Here is a 14122-nt window from a genome sequence, read left to right as displayed (position 1 = left end):
TATATATTTATGCTGGATCGGTACGTTATATACAATTTATTTCTTATATTTTTAGTGGATACTTTGGGCATGGAAGCGATGGAAGCAGTGGAAACGGTCCTTCTAAAATTGCGCGTCGACGTTGACCGAGATGTGCGAGTGTTAGCCGGAGGTGAAGAACATTTAGACGTACTGGCTTATTGTTCCTCCGACGAGAACAACCGACGAGAACAAAAAGTCGAGCAAGCATTCGATGTATCATATTTTAAAAAATTTATTAAATAGTGATGTATTTCGATCTCGTGAATCACGCTGCGATTTTATATGCAAATAAAAATGAAAACGAAACTATATATATATATATATATACATATATCACAAGATGCACTTCGGTTCTTCCACACGAGTGACTAGTTTTTGTATAAATGATAAACCAAAAACGTTTGCTAGGTTACTAACTACTAGCTATGAAGATCAAGCTTCGTATTGCATACGTTGATGATGTGTTAAAACAAAGCTCAAATTTGTCAAATATATAGTGTTCGCGATTTAGTCGAATAATAGGTACGATACAATTATACAATGACGACTGATGATGCATCTATTACGTCCTCTTATCTAGGACAGAATTGTGAATATCGATAATCGTGTACCAATGCGATTACATAATGATGCATGAATGTGTATGTAAATGTGTAAGCGCAAAGGAATGCGTGTTTTACCCATTGTGATCAATTTGTAACGCTGATCTCCCGAGTTGAATATTAAATAATTGAAGGCGTTATATCTCGCAGTTTCGCTTGATTAATTTCACGAATGTTCGATTGTATAACTTATCGGCACTATATTATCGCGTTCCGCGTTATTTTATAGCATTTTTATTGTGCACATAATCTGAAAAAAGACTCGGTATAGCATCAAAACAAAAATTAGACCAATGTGAGGCGCATTTTGCTTAAATTCACGATATTAATGTGCTATGCATGAAAAATATTTTACAGACAGTTTATCAATTAACATGTTGACAAATCGACATGTGTCGAATTTGTAGTCTTTAAATCTTAATAAATGCGTTATATTATCGCATTTTATTTTGCATTTAAAGATTATCTCGATATGGATATTTTATTCGACAAATATCCTATAAGACGATACAAATACTGCATTGTTGATAGTTGAAGGCTTATATTAACAACGTGATAATATTCTAATTATAATAAAATTCACATAGGTATGATGTTTGTATTTTTTTAAAAATATTTTTTTAAGAAATTATGCTGCCTACAGAAAGTACTTTTGCATCATTTTTCTCGGTGAAACACGAAATACACATTGCTCACAAATACACTTTGATTCGTATGCTATAACTAATTTGATAAGATAAAAATATTGCACAATTCTTTATTATGTCATTTACTTTTAAAAAATCACATAAATGAATGTGAGAAAGAAGGAAGTACTTCGTAGGAAACTTTATAAATATTGTACAATATCAGACTTTATAACATACAGAAGTGCAAAGTACTGATGAAGCAACGAGTCTTGCGTTTGATTGAGAAAGAGATAGAAGAAAGTTGTATAAAAACTCAAATATTTGCACGAGAAGCATACGTTTGTTGTGCAGCATTCATTATTAATTTTATAAAAATGATTCAGCTGTGACAGAAAATCTTAATGAATGCTCTCGTTATTTGTGAATACTGGCAAAAGTGGAGATATTGTTTAAAAAATTCTGTACAATATGTATTTCATAAAAAAAATAATTAGAAAGAAAACACATTAATTTATTTATTTCACAATTAAGCCATCAACCGTATTATGTGTGAGTTGATTAGGAAAGTTCTCGAGGCTATAAAAAAATTTCATTTATATGTTACGTACAAAGATATTTTATACATCGGTAATGCTTATTATGGACTGTGTATGAATTTGATTATATATAATCTTACTCAAATTATTTTCCAAAATGAATAATTAATTGATCATCTTAATTACATCTTTGTGCGTTTCGACAAATTCCTATGCGATAAAATGTAAGATCGCGATCCAAAGTCATATAAAATTATACAAAAACTGTTTTATTCGCAAAAGAAAAGATAATATCAAAAAGTAATATCAAAAATTTGATACTTTGCGAACTTTCCTTCTCAAGAGTAAATTTCGAATTTTTCATCCACACTGACTCGTCATCATCGCTGAACCATTATACGACGTATTGTTCGATTTATTAATTATAATTATATAATTATAATAATAGTTATAATTAATTATAATTATAATAGAATTAACTCGTCGCCGATACAATATAATACAGAACGCCGAGTACCGATTATTACTTCATTCGGCGAAGAGAGAGGGCTTTCAAAATATTCCCAGGAACTTACCCGGGGGACAAGCCGGCAGTTGGCACGCTTTCTCCTCCATCTCGGTCTCCGCATCGTTACAATCGCGAAGACAATGTCTCCACCTGATCTGTCGGCCCTTACCGCACGTGACGCTGCAGCTGCTCCAATCCAACCACCTGCCCCACTTGCGGCGCCATTTATTCCTCTGAGTTGGATTCTCTCTTCGCGCGAATCTCGACCCGCCGAAAGACGATGCCCGGGATGATGACGCTCTCTTCCCTGCCAAGGTCACCCGTTCACCATTCGACCTCGCCGAGTGTCCTCGGCGGTTGTCGATGTTCTTGGCGATCTCGAACTTGGACTCTCGAACTTTCGCAACGCGTTTCCTCTCCGAAGAGATCCTCGGAGTCCCTTCGATGGTTTTTCTGTCAACGCAGATCTCCGTCGTGTATCGGCTTTCATTAATTCGGTTGCTTACGTACGCTTGCAATTCATTTACCTGAAGATCGAAAGAAGAGGAGTCCAATCTACTTTCCTGGTTCAATCAACGTGGAAGCGATTTTTCAAATGATACGGTGACTTACCTTGACGATTAATTTTTCAGCGAGCTCCTTAATTTCTTCGATCGATCTCGCGGCGCGATTTGTACCACGAGACTGGTACCTTGTCTCTTTGTGCTTTATATCTTCGATCGATGTTCCTTGTTCGTTCGTGAAATCCGTTTTCGAGCCTATCGCTGCGTTCCTGTCACTTCGTAGATAGCGTCTAGACGTAATTTCCTGGTTTCTCTTCGCGCGCGATTTTGCATCCTCATCCGAAGATATCTTGACACGATTGTATTCGCCACTTTCCAAATCCTGATCGTCCTTGCTTCTCGACAGATCGGATCCGACCGGATGAGATAGATCCGCGTTATAGAACGATGCATTTCCGGAATCCAGCTGCTTCACTATAATTTCCACGGATAAATTATTAATTTTTTCCCGCTCAGTGGAATCGAAATTCGGAACAAGATTTGTGGCATTGACATTTTTGTCGACACTTTCGTCGCCGTATTTTAATAACACGGTTGAAGGACAAGTAGTAGTAGTCCCGATGGAATGATTCGTCCAGTTGTTAATTAAGAGAGACTCGTTCTTGGGAATTTTTTCGATGCGAACGCGTAATTCCGCTTTTCCGGTATGCACAAACGGTAATGCAACGGCGTTCCCTTCTTCCTGTTTATAGAAATTTTTATTGTTAATTAATGTCGCGTAATTATCTTGGAATAATTAAGATTCTTACCTTGTCCGTAATACTGGGTCTAGCAAGATCGGTACTTAAACCCTCATTTCCGGATTCCCTTTTCTCTATCCACGATTCACCGACCGCTTTAGCAGGCACGATTTCCGACTTTTTACTTCTCTTTTCTATAAATAGATTAAATTAATTGAAAGAAATTTATTACACACTTGGAATTAAATACTCGGGTTCGCGCAATTATGTATGTAATTCGCATATATATTTGTAGTATTGTATGTCAATATATGATGTATAGGTAATACAAATTAAAAGTAAGCCTTATTAAATTTTTATATGAAATATCAAACAGATATATGTATTTTAAAACTCTTTTCCGTAACATAAATTCAATTATCATGATTATTGTAAATAACATACATTTAAATTCTTTTTCATATCAAAAGAAGCAGATAATAGACTTCCTTTTAGGAAACAACAAAAAATTCTTTTTTATTAAGAAGGGGTTAATATAGTTATTTAATTTCGAATTATAATATAACTTTATATTTAGAATTGAATAATATTTCTCAGTAAAGTAAGATATAGACACGTGTGAGACGTAAAAAAATAATCAAAATTAAAATTATGAAACATACTCGAATTGTTCACAATCTTAATGGCAGATTTGTGAGAAGACCTCAAGGAGTTGTGTTTCTTATCTCCGTTTTCAGTCTTAATTCGATGTTTCGAATGTTTAATATTTCTTTTCGTACGTTTTGCGCGTTGCTTGTTTATAGACAAGATTCCTCTTTTGTGTCGCGAGTGCGGCATATTTACATGGACAGTTCGATTAGATCGATTGCTCCAAAAATTTCGTGGAAAAAAATCAAATACGGAATGGTTCGACTGATGACGAATGATCGACGAATCGTTGGTCGGTCCGTTTCTTTTAACGCGAACGTGATCCGCGAAATCCTGATCACTCTTATTATCAAGAGCCTCGCCGATTATTACCGGTCCATTACAATCCATCAGAGTTCGTCCCTTCTCCATGACATTTCCAAGTTCTCCATTATTAAAATTGGTATCTTTAGCTAATTGATTATTTACAAGTCGCGAGGTCTCGTTCAAAGATCCAACAGCTTCCATCACTTCATTTTTATAAAGCAATCTCCTTTTCCAAAACTTTCCCGAGGAATAACGCGCCGCTCTTTCCTTTCGAAGATCCAAGAGGCATATATTCCGTTCTAGAAAAATGCAATGAAAGAATTAAAATGCACAATGTCACTCTATATGGCGCTCATGTCAAAAAAATTAATATCGTTACGATATAATATTAATTATTAATTTATTCATTTACGTATGCGTTTCGGTGCTAGACAATTATTGTTTTAACAAATTTATACAGTTATGTTCAAAAGCAAAAGATAAAAAAAATTTGAATTTATCTCAACATTTACTTGGATATAGTTTATTTTCTGTTACGGTTAGGACAAAGAGGAGCATCAGAATCCAAATAGCCGAGTAAGTTGACAATCTCATAACACGATTTTTTGAGGACACCGATAAACAGGACGAAATATAAATATCTGCAGTTTGTTATCATGAGGGTTTTCAAATTTGTTCACGAGTCGCGTCGAGTATCATACTTCCAATGACATACGACGTTATAACGTCGAGAGATATTAAATCCTCCTTCTTTTCTCATTATAATTCGATTTTTTTATAGGAAGATGAAGTGACATAGTTCACTCGACGTCACAAATGCCACATGAAATTATATCAATTTTATTTAATTGTTATTCTTGGAAAAACTGCGACAGAAAGTCACATAAAGCAATCGACAGCATCATTAACAAAGAAATATACAAAATTTATTTTATTAAATTCTATTGTTTTTAAATTACTATATACTTTTTCTTTGAGTATCGATTATAAATAATATTTTATCATAACTGAAACCAAAGTCAAGGTATTTACGCCATTTCCAAAATATTTCATATACATGTTTTTCTTATAGCTTTCTTATATAGCTTCTATGTTATTCGCGCGCTGAGAGATGTTCTTATATCATGTTTGTAATCGATAAAGGTATCGATATAGATTGTGTACACAGTTATACAAACTCTGCTTTATTTTCGTCGGTCGTGTAAGCTCGATGTGTAAGCTATTCAAATGTGTTATTTCCGAAACGACAGTCAGAAGAACAGGAAAACGAATTCCTACTAAAGTAATAATCGTATCAAAAACGAATTTTGAAAAATTGAGATCGATTTTTGAAATCGAACATTCTTATTGGCAAGTAAAGCAGATCCAATAAATGCTGCGATATTTCTTCGTGTTTTAACATAACGTGATCGGAATTAATTTCCTAAAATCAGGAGATAAATTCGTTCGAATTTTTTGCAAATATTCGAATATCTTTCAAAGTGTAAGGTTCATCTTTCGCTTAATTACCACGATGGCTACAATAATGAGTTTGCCTGACGAAGTGATTGTCATCATTTTGAAGAAACTTAGCATCAACGATATCGAAAATTTTAGTTCCACGTGTAAGAAATTCAAAGAAACAGCGTGGGGTAATGAACTTTGGAGACTAAAGTTTAATCAAAGGTGGGTCACATTTATATTTTTTTGTGCACATTCTTTAATAGGGCGCTTTGTCAAGAATTTGACAAAATATGAAATTATAGAGAAATTTTATATTTTTATTTTAATAATTTAATTAAAGCATTAATAAAATAAAACTTTTTCTTAAGATCGACAAAGTAAAAAGTTATGATCTGAATTTAAATAAAAGTACAAAATCTATAACTTTATATTTTAAATTTAAGAATAAAAATCCTTGAAAAAGTGTTCAGCGTAAAAATCTTTATGCGATAATAAGTAAAAACTTCAATCATATATTAATAACGAAATTTTTCACTCTTCACACATTTTTTCTATGAAATATACTATGCACATCAAAATTTATTATTAATGCAATGACAACGTTTGATATAATTTTCAAAAAAATTTGAGATATCTTCTCTTTTAAATTTAGATGGCCTATTATGAAGAAAATTTATGACAGCATAAAGAACGAAGATCGTTGTCAAATAGATTTTAAGGAACAATTAAAAGAAAATGTAAAATTTGCGAAAGAAATGTGGGAATTGGTATCTCATATGTACATGGATAAAATGAGCGATGATGATAAGAGAAACTTGATTTTAAACTTCCTTCGCGTAAGCATGTCAACGAACTATTATCTTATTGCAGATGAGTTTGAAAGAATATTTTCACAACCTGTAAGGTACAGTTCAATGAACTTTTTAAACTGATATTTACGTGTAATGCAATATTAAATAAATTAATATATTTAAACAATTGAAGTATTAAGCAATTTATGTGTAGTTTTATCAGGGAATCTGGTCAGGATTTAACACAAAGATATTACGGTCGATTCATTTTTCGAGTACTGAGACATTATCGTACCAGGTACAAATACCTAAAATTTAAAAATGGACCCAAAGAACAACAATTTTTAGAACGAATGGTTACTATTGTCGTGCAGTGGTTTAGACCTGAAGAATATATCTCTTATTCATACATAGAAAAAGTACTAGATAAGATTGCACGAAGTGTGTTACGAGCTCTTAGGAACGAATGTCCCACGCATCCTATATTCGCGATGGCTAATGAGTATATTGTATATTGGAAAGACAATAATATCGATTATAGCTATTGGGATTACGAAAAAATATTGCTAATTTTAGTTCGAACCAAAGAAATTATATTCTCTCAAAAATATTTCTCCACACTAAATCAATTATGGTTGAATTTAAATGACTTTCAAAATGTCAATTGTGTAAGTTATATTATTATTATTATATATATATATTATTGAAGTTATAAGAAAGTATAATGCACTATGTTAATTTTTATTGTGTTATGCTATAACTATGTTTTATATATTAAAAAACTTTTTCAAATTTAATCTTTTTTTCCATTCTTATTATGTTACAGATTAGAGCAGGCAGCCAAAGTATATTACTACTAACAATATATCATAGTGTAATGCGCAGATTCGGCATATACTCTTTTGTAATGACTGATAAAGAGCTTCATATATTTTTGAAACCAAAAGAGTATAAGTAAGCATAAGTTTAACTTTAGAAAGAGAGAAAGATAATCCTCTCAATCTTTCTAATTTTTATTCTTATCACATACACGTGCGCAATTTTTATTTAGTATATTATAATTTACATATAAAATTACGTAATTTATAAATTTATCTTCTAGAATTCTAGACACTAATTTATCTTAATCTTAATATATATCATTTGCAGAAATATGATTTAAAGAATATAATTTTCTTATGCGCATAATCTGCAATTGCTTCTTTTTCATAAATTATATGTATATATAAATTGATTAAGCGTATATATGTATGTTTTATGTATGCATATACGTATATATGTATATGTATATATTTTTTATATTTTAATATTTTAATTTTAATGTTTAAGTAATACAAGAAAGGAAGAGTATTTTTGTTTAGTACTGGAAGACGGTCAATTCAGTGTGGATAACACGATAAGGACGGATCATCGTAGAAGACATCACTTTCTGGTTTGTTGATTATTTATACATATACATATATATTATCTCTACTAATATTATCCGTTAGTATAACTATAGCAATCAGTTATGGACCTTGATAAAAATTTATTAAACGTATGTAAATTATATGTCATATAAAAATGAGAACAATTAAAAACAAATAGTTTCTCACATTTCTTCGTCTGTAATCGAAACTTTATAAATCTATTTTTTAAGATAATATATATTAATAGACTTTTTTTTAATAATAATATTTATTTTTCTTTTTAAGATAATAAGAAAATTATTTTCTTGTTTAAAAGAGTTACGTACACTTCACGAAAAGGAGCTAATTATGCTGATAGATATGTTGTTAGGAAAACATATAGATATTTCAGACACAATGATGGTACTTTATTTTACTATTTATGTCTATTATATATATAACATGAATAAACAATGATTACATAATTACATAATTATTTGCGATTAATATTTATTATTTATTAGTAATTTTATATTTACATAATTTTATTTGCAATTTAAATTAATATAAAAATCAATTTGGAAATCACTTGAAAAGAAAAGTATTATTAGTGAAATTCTAATGTTACATTTTTTTACAGTTGTATATAACAAAGATTCCAAGAAAAATATTTTCAGAAGCAAGATCGGCAAAAATAAAATTTGTGATTGGAACAATCGTAACCCATAACTGTACCCATAATAGAACTCACATTGGGGTCATAGTTGGTTGGAATCTTTATTATAAACCATCAACATTAGGCATTAATTTTAACGTTAATTTTAACAGTAATAGGCCGATTCTTAATTCAAATATATTATGCAGAAATTTGAAGTGTGCAGATTCTACGTGTTGTACGCATAAGCCATATTACGCAATTTTTTGTGAGCATAACATGTACTGTTATATAGAACAAGGTAGGTTATCATTTATAAAAACTATAGTATTATATAAAATATATAGTATTATTTGTAAAGATATTATCTTACGAGAGGTGTGACGATTATTAGTATAGAATATCTTGTATAAAATATAACCAATGAGAAAAACCAAACAGTTAATTATAAGTTTAAAAAAAATTATTACATAAATTTTTATAAATTATATATTCTACAATCTCTCTCATATTAGAACAGTATAAAATATTTTATTTTTTTCAGAGAATGTATCGAAATATGACTCACCAAAATGGATCGTCCATGATAGGATAGGACAATATTTTTGTAGATATGAAGGCAATTATTATATCCCCAATAAAATGCTAGCGAGAGATTACCCATCTGATATTGCTATAATTAATGAAATGAAACGCAATCAATAGGCGCAATTATATTACATTCAAATGTAGGATATATTCACATTTTAAACATTTTTATACAGAAATTATTTAATAAAATATTTAATTATAAATATTCCATTTATAGAAGTATAATATTTACATTTTAATTTTATATTAGAGAAGTATTATTAGTGAACTCTACTTTATATCTATTTTAATTTTAGGTGGTCCCCCCCCCATTTTAAAGAATGTTTATAACAACATGTAGAGCGAAGATTAGGCGATGACAGGAAAGACTGTGTTTTAAACGTTCTGTCGGCAAAACGTGTATTCAACGAAATATATATACATCAACATATTACTGTCCCTTCATTTTTCGATTACTCAGACATTATATCGTTTCAGGTATAAATGTCTACAATTTAAAAATAAACCCAAGCAAGCTTTTAGAGAACAAAGTTCCATGCATTCAATATTTAATTAATTAAATATTGGATTCATGAGATTTTGTTCTCTAAAAACTTGCAATAATTTCGTGTAATCTTATCTAATGAAGTTTTTATGTATGAGTAAGAGATATATTCTTCAGATCTGAACCATTGCACCACAACATTAACTATTCGTTCTAAAAATTGTTGTTCCTTGGGTTTATTTCGAAATTGTAGGCATTTATACCTAATACGATAATGTCTCCGTAAATCGAAAAATGAAGGGACAGTAATATGTTCGTGTTAAATCTTGACCAGGTCTCCTGACAAAACATATAAATTGTTCAATATTTAAATTGTTTAAATATATTAATTTATAATATTGCATTACACGTAAATATCAGTTTAAAGAATTCATTGAGTTATACCATACACATTGTAAATCCATTCTTTTAAACTCATCTACAATAAGATAATATTTCGTTGAATACACGTTTGCCGACAGAATGTTTAAAACGCAGTCTTCCCTGTCATCGCCTAATTTATTTATGTATATCTGAAATATCAATTCCCACATTTCTTTCCAAAAGAAAAGAAATTTCTTTACATTCTTTCTTTACATTTGCTTTTAATTGTTCTTTAAAATCTATTTGATAACGGTCTTCGCTCTTCATGTTGTTATAAACATTCTTCAAAATAGGCCCATTTAAAATTTAAAACGAAAACTCTCGGGACATTTAAGTAATTAAATATTTATATTTTAATTAATTAACATGTTAATGTAATATGAACTGTTGAATGCATCTCATTTCATTTAATTTATATTTTAATTTTATATTTTAATTAATAAAATATGTAATATTAAATTAAATATTTAATTAATTAAAATATAAAATTAAAATATAAATATTATACTTCTATAAATGGAATATTTATTATATATGGAATTAAATATTTTATTAAATAATTTCTGTTTAAAAATATTTAAAATGTGAATATATCCTACATTTTAATGTAATATAATTGCGCCTATGGATTATCGCTGTATGAAACTTCGCCTATTGATTATCGCTGTATGAAAATATCTTAGAGCATATATAGATAGCATATAGATAGCTATAGATAGCATATAGATAGCATATAGCATATAGATGTCTGTATGCTCTAAGGAAACTATGCGCCTATTGATTTAAGTAATTAAATATTTATATTTTAACTAATTAACATTTTAATGTAATATGAACTATTGATTGCGTCTCATTTCATTAATTATAGCTATATCATATATGTTCATATACGATATTATATATGTATACAAATATTTTTTTATTTTTCTGATTATAATTAAATTTTTCTTATTTTCTATAACGTATATGTGTATATATTAAGATACATTAAAAGATTAATTTAATTTTAATGGTTATTATTATAAAACAAAGTTATTTCTTCTTTCTTTATCTGCAATTATATCGATTCGTAAACAAACTCTTCACTCAGCTATATATAATTATATACATAAAGTTATATAATGTACAAAATGTATAATATAAAAATGTTGACATTTAAAAAATTAAAACATTTAAATTGGCATTTTTTCAGTCTTCATGTGATGTTTCGAATATCTAATAATTCTCTTCGTATATTTTACCTTCCCTGTTTTTAAGCAAGATTCCTTTTTTTGTGTCATGAGTGAGATATCTACGATAGTTGCACGAATAGATATGGATTCCCGTGATCTGAATTTACGTATAAAAGTTTCTCGAACATCAAGTTACCGTAAATACTTATCTCGCGACTTGCTTCAGAAATTTTGTGAAAAAGTATGGAATAAGTTCACGGAAGGATTCAGTCATAATGAATGCACAGATGAAGGAATCGCTCTTTGTCGGTTTTTCATTTTTCTTAACGCGAACGTCCGCAAAATTCTGATCATTTATTATGAAGAATCTCGTTGATTTTTGCCAGTCCATTATAATTTATTAGAGTCTCTGCCTCTTTGTATTTTCCTTAACATTTTCAAATTCTCCATTAAAATTTATATCTTTAGCTATTTGATTATTTACAAGTCGCGAGAGATCTCATTCAAAACTATCCCGGAGAATCACGTGCTACTTTTTCGTTTTGAAGCTACAAGAGAAAAATGTTTTGTTCTGACAAAATGCGAGAAATAAAATGTGCAATGCCATCCTCTTTCGTGTTTATATGTAAAAAAAACCAATATCGTTATATTAATATAATATTAATTTATTCATTTACGTACGCGTTTCGGTGCTACATATTTATTATTTTTACAAATTTATACAAGCATGTTTAAAAGCAAAACATAAAAAAATTTGAATTTTGCTCAACAGATACTTGGATATAATTTATTTTCTGTCACAATTAGGACAAAGAGGAACATTAGAATTTAAATAGTCAAGTAAATTGACAATCTCAACATAACAATTTGTTGTTGATGTCGATGTCAGGACGAGACAGATATCCACAGCTTATTATCATGCGCGTTTTTAAATTAGTTTATAAGTAAAATTACAATTACAATAATAAGATATCATAACATGGAGAGACATTAAATTCCCTTCCTTTTTCTCATTATAATTTGGTATTTTATGTTAAAGTAAAGTGATATATAATTTAATCGACATTATAAACATCAACATGCAGTTACATCGATTTTATTTAATTATTTTTCTCGAGAAAACAGGGACACGACACTATAAAGAAATTGAATTGAGCGCCATCGAGAAAGGAATATACAAAATTTATTTTGTTAAATTTTATTTTTTTAAAACTAATATATATATATATATATATATATATTTTCTTTGAGTATCGATTCTTAATAATATAATTTATCATAATTGAAACCAAAATCATCGTGATTTTTTTCCTGGCATGTTTATATAGCTTCTAATACGTTATTTACTGAGAAAAGTTCTGTTATCATGACTATAATTGATAAAGTATGATCGCTTACGATAATTATCGGCATGAATTATATACATATACAGAATAACTTAATTTTATTTTTATTGCACGTGTGCAAATATACGTGTGCACTATATATAAATATTATTATCGAATTGTTCGAAGTTACATGTTCGGAATAGCGCTCCTGATTATTTAAGAATCTGAAAATGATATTCTATTAAAATAATCGATTTCTATCAAAATCGAGTTTTGAAAAATTGATCTGAAAGATCGAATTAAAGTCAAACGTTCCTACCGGCATAAATAAACAAATAAACCCAATATATGCCGCGATATTTTTTCGTGCGCTAACATATTGTGATCAGAATTAGTTACATAAAATCAAGAGATACGTTCGTTACGATTATTTTGCAAGTGTAAGGTTTATCTCTTCATCATTTCGTTTAATTACCACGATGGCTGCAATAATGAGTTTGCCTAATGAAATGATAATTATCATTCTGGAGAATCTTACAATTAGCATTAAGGACATCGTGAATTTTTCTTCCACATGCCGGAAATTTAGAGAAATAGGACGGGACAAAACACTTTGGGAACAAAAGTTCTATCAGAGGTAGGTCACATTTATATTTTTTTTGTACATTCTTTCACAGGGTACTTTGCCAATAATCTGATTAAAAAAAATGAAACATAGAGATTCTCTATTTCTATTTTATTTTAATTTAATTCAAATACTGATAGTATAACGTTTCCTTAAGTTCGGAAATTTAAATAGCTATATGATCGTCTGAATTAAAATAAAAGTCTATAACTTTATATTTTAAATTGAAGAAAAATTCTTGAAAAAGTGTTAAAATCTTTATCTGATAAGAGTGAAAACTTGAGTCATAGATGTTAGTAATGAAATTTTTCACTCTTCACACATTTTTCCTATGAAATATACTATGCATATCAAAATTTATAATTAATGTCATGACAATGTTTGATATAATTTTAAAACAATGAAGGATTTTCTCTTTTAATTTTAGATGGCCTACTATGAAAAAAATTTATGACAGCAAAAAGCTAGGAAACGAAGATCGTGATCAAATAGATTTTAAGGAACAATTCAAAGAAAGTGTAAAATTTACGAAAGAAATGTGGGAAGTGGTATCTCAAATGTACTCGGATAAAAGCAAAACTGACAAGACACTCTTGATTTTATACTTCTTGTCTTCAAATGTGAATTCGTTGAATTCATATTGTCTTGCTATTGATGAGTGTAATAGAGTATATTTACAATCTCCACGGTACAATTCAATAAACTTTCTAAATTGATATTTACATGTAA

The 14122-nt window shown here is 29.3% G+C and overlaps 3 protein-coding genes across 8 annotated transcripts in view; 2 read left to right on the top strand and 1 right to left on the bottom strand.

The window, feature by feature from the left end:
- LOC145939775 (serine/threonine-protein phosphatase 4 regulatory subunit 1) overlaps nucleotides 1–1730 on the top strand; it is a 126194-nt gene extending 124464 nt beyond the window's left edge. For 3 of the 5 annotated variants that reach the window (XM_083044367.1, XM_083044365.1, XM_083044369.1), the window contains one exon: nucleotides 56–1729. In XM_083044367.1, the coding sequence (XP_082900493.1) occupies nucleotides 56–264 (209 nt within the window). In that variant the 3' untranslated portion in view covers nucleotides 265–1729. Of the gene's footprint in view, nucleotides 1–55 lie in introns of all 5 variants that reach the window. The other 2 variants (XM_083044366.1, XM_083044368.1) reach the window with 2 other exon arrangements.
- The window catches only part of LOC145939779 (uncharacterized), a 24139-nt gene continuing 11702 nt past the window's right edge, over nucleotides 1686–14122 (bottom strand). Inside the window, exons 2-5 of one of the 2 annotated variants that reach the window (XM_083044374.1) lie at nucleotides 4319–4792; nucleotides 3609–3733; nucleotides 2909–3541; nucleotides 1686–2823 (exon numbers count right to left, since the gene is read on the bottom strand). In XM_083044374.1, coding sequence (XP_082900500.1) covers nucleotides 2341–2823; nucleotides 2909–3541; nucleotides 3609–3733; nucleotides 4319–4694 — 1617 coding nt within the window. In that variant the 5' untranslated portion in view covers nucleotides 4695–4792 and the 3' untranslated portion in view covers nucleotides 1686–2340. Of the gene's footprint in view, nucleotides 2824–2908; nucleotides 3542–3608; nucleotides 3734–4201; nucleotides 4793–14122 lie in introns of both variants that reach the window. The other variant, XM_083044373.1, reaches the window with a different exon arrangement.
- Nucleotides 5685–9890, top strand: LOC145939489 (F-box only protein 21-like). Its single transcript, XM_083043819.1, has 8 exons — nucleotides 5685–6158; nucleotides 6589–6840; nucleotides 6942–7395; nucleotides 7554–7681; nucleotides 8057–8159; nucleotides 8422–8538; nucleotides 8756–9071; nucleotides 9315–9890. Exons 1-8 carry the CDS (start codon nucleotides 6007–6009, stop codon nucleotides 9473–9475), a joined length of 1683 nt encoding a protein of 560 aa, XP_082899945.1. The 5' UTR covers nucleotides 5685–6006; the 3' UTR covers nucleotides 9476–9890.

The sequence above is a fragment of the Prenolepis imparis genome, unplaced genomic scaffold, assembly GCF_030444845.1.
Source record: "Prenolepis imparis isolate NDT839.2.m4 unplaced genomic scaffold, iyPreImpa1.0 SCAF_8, whole genome shotgun sequence".
NCBI lineage: Eukaryota > Metazoa > Arthropoda > Insecta > Hymenoptera > Formicidae > Prenolepis > Prenolepis imparis.
Note: the sequence above shows the minus strand (reverse complement) of the source record. Positions and strands in the feature narration are given on the sequence as shown.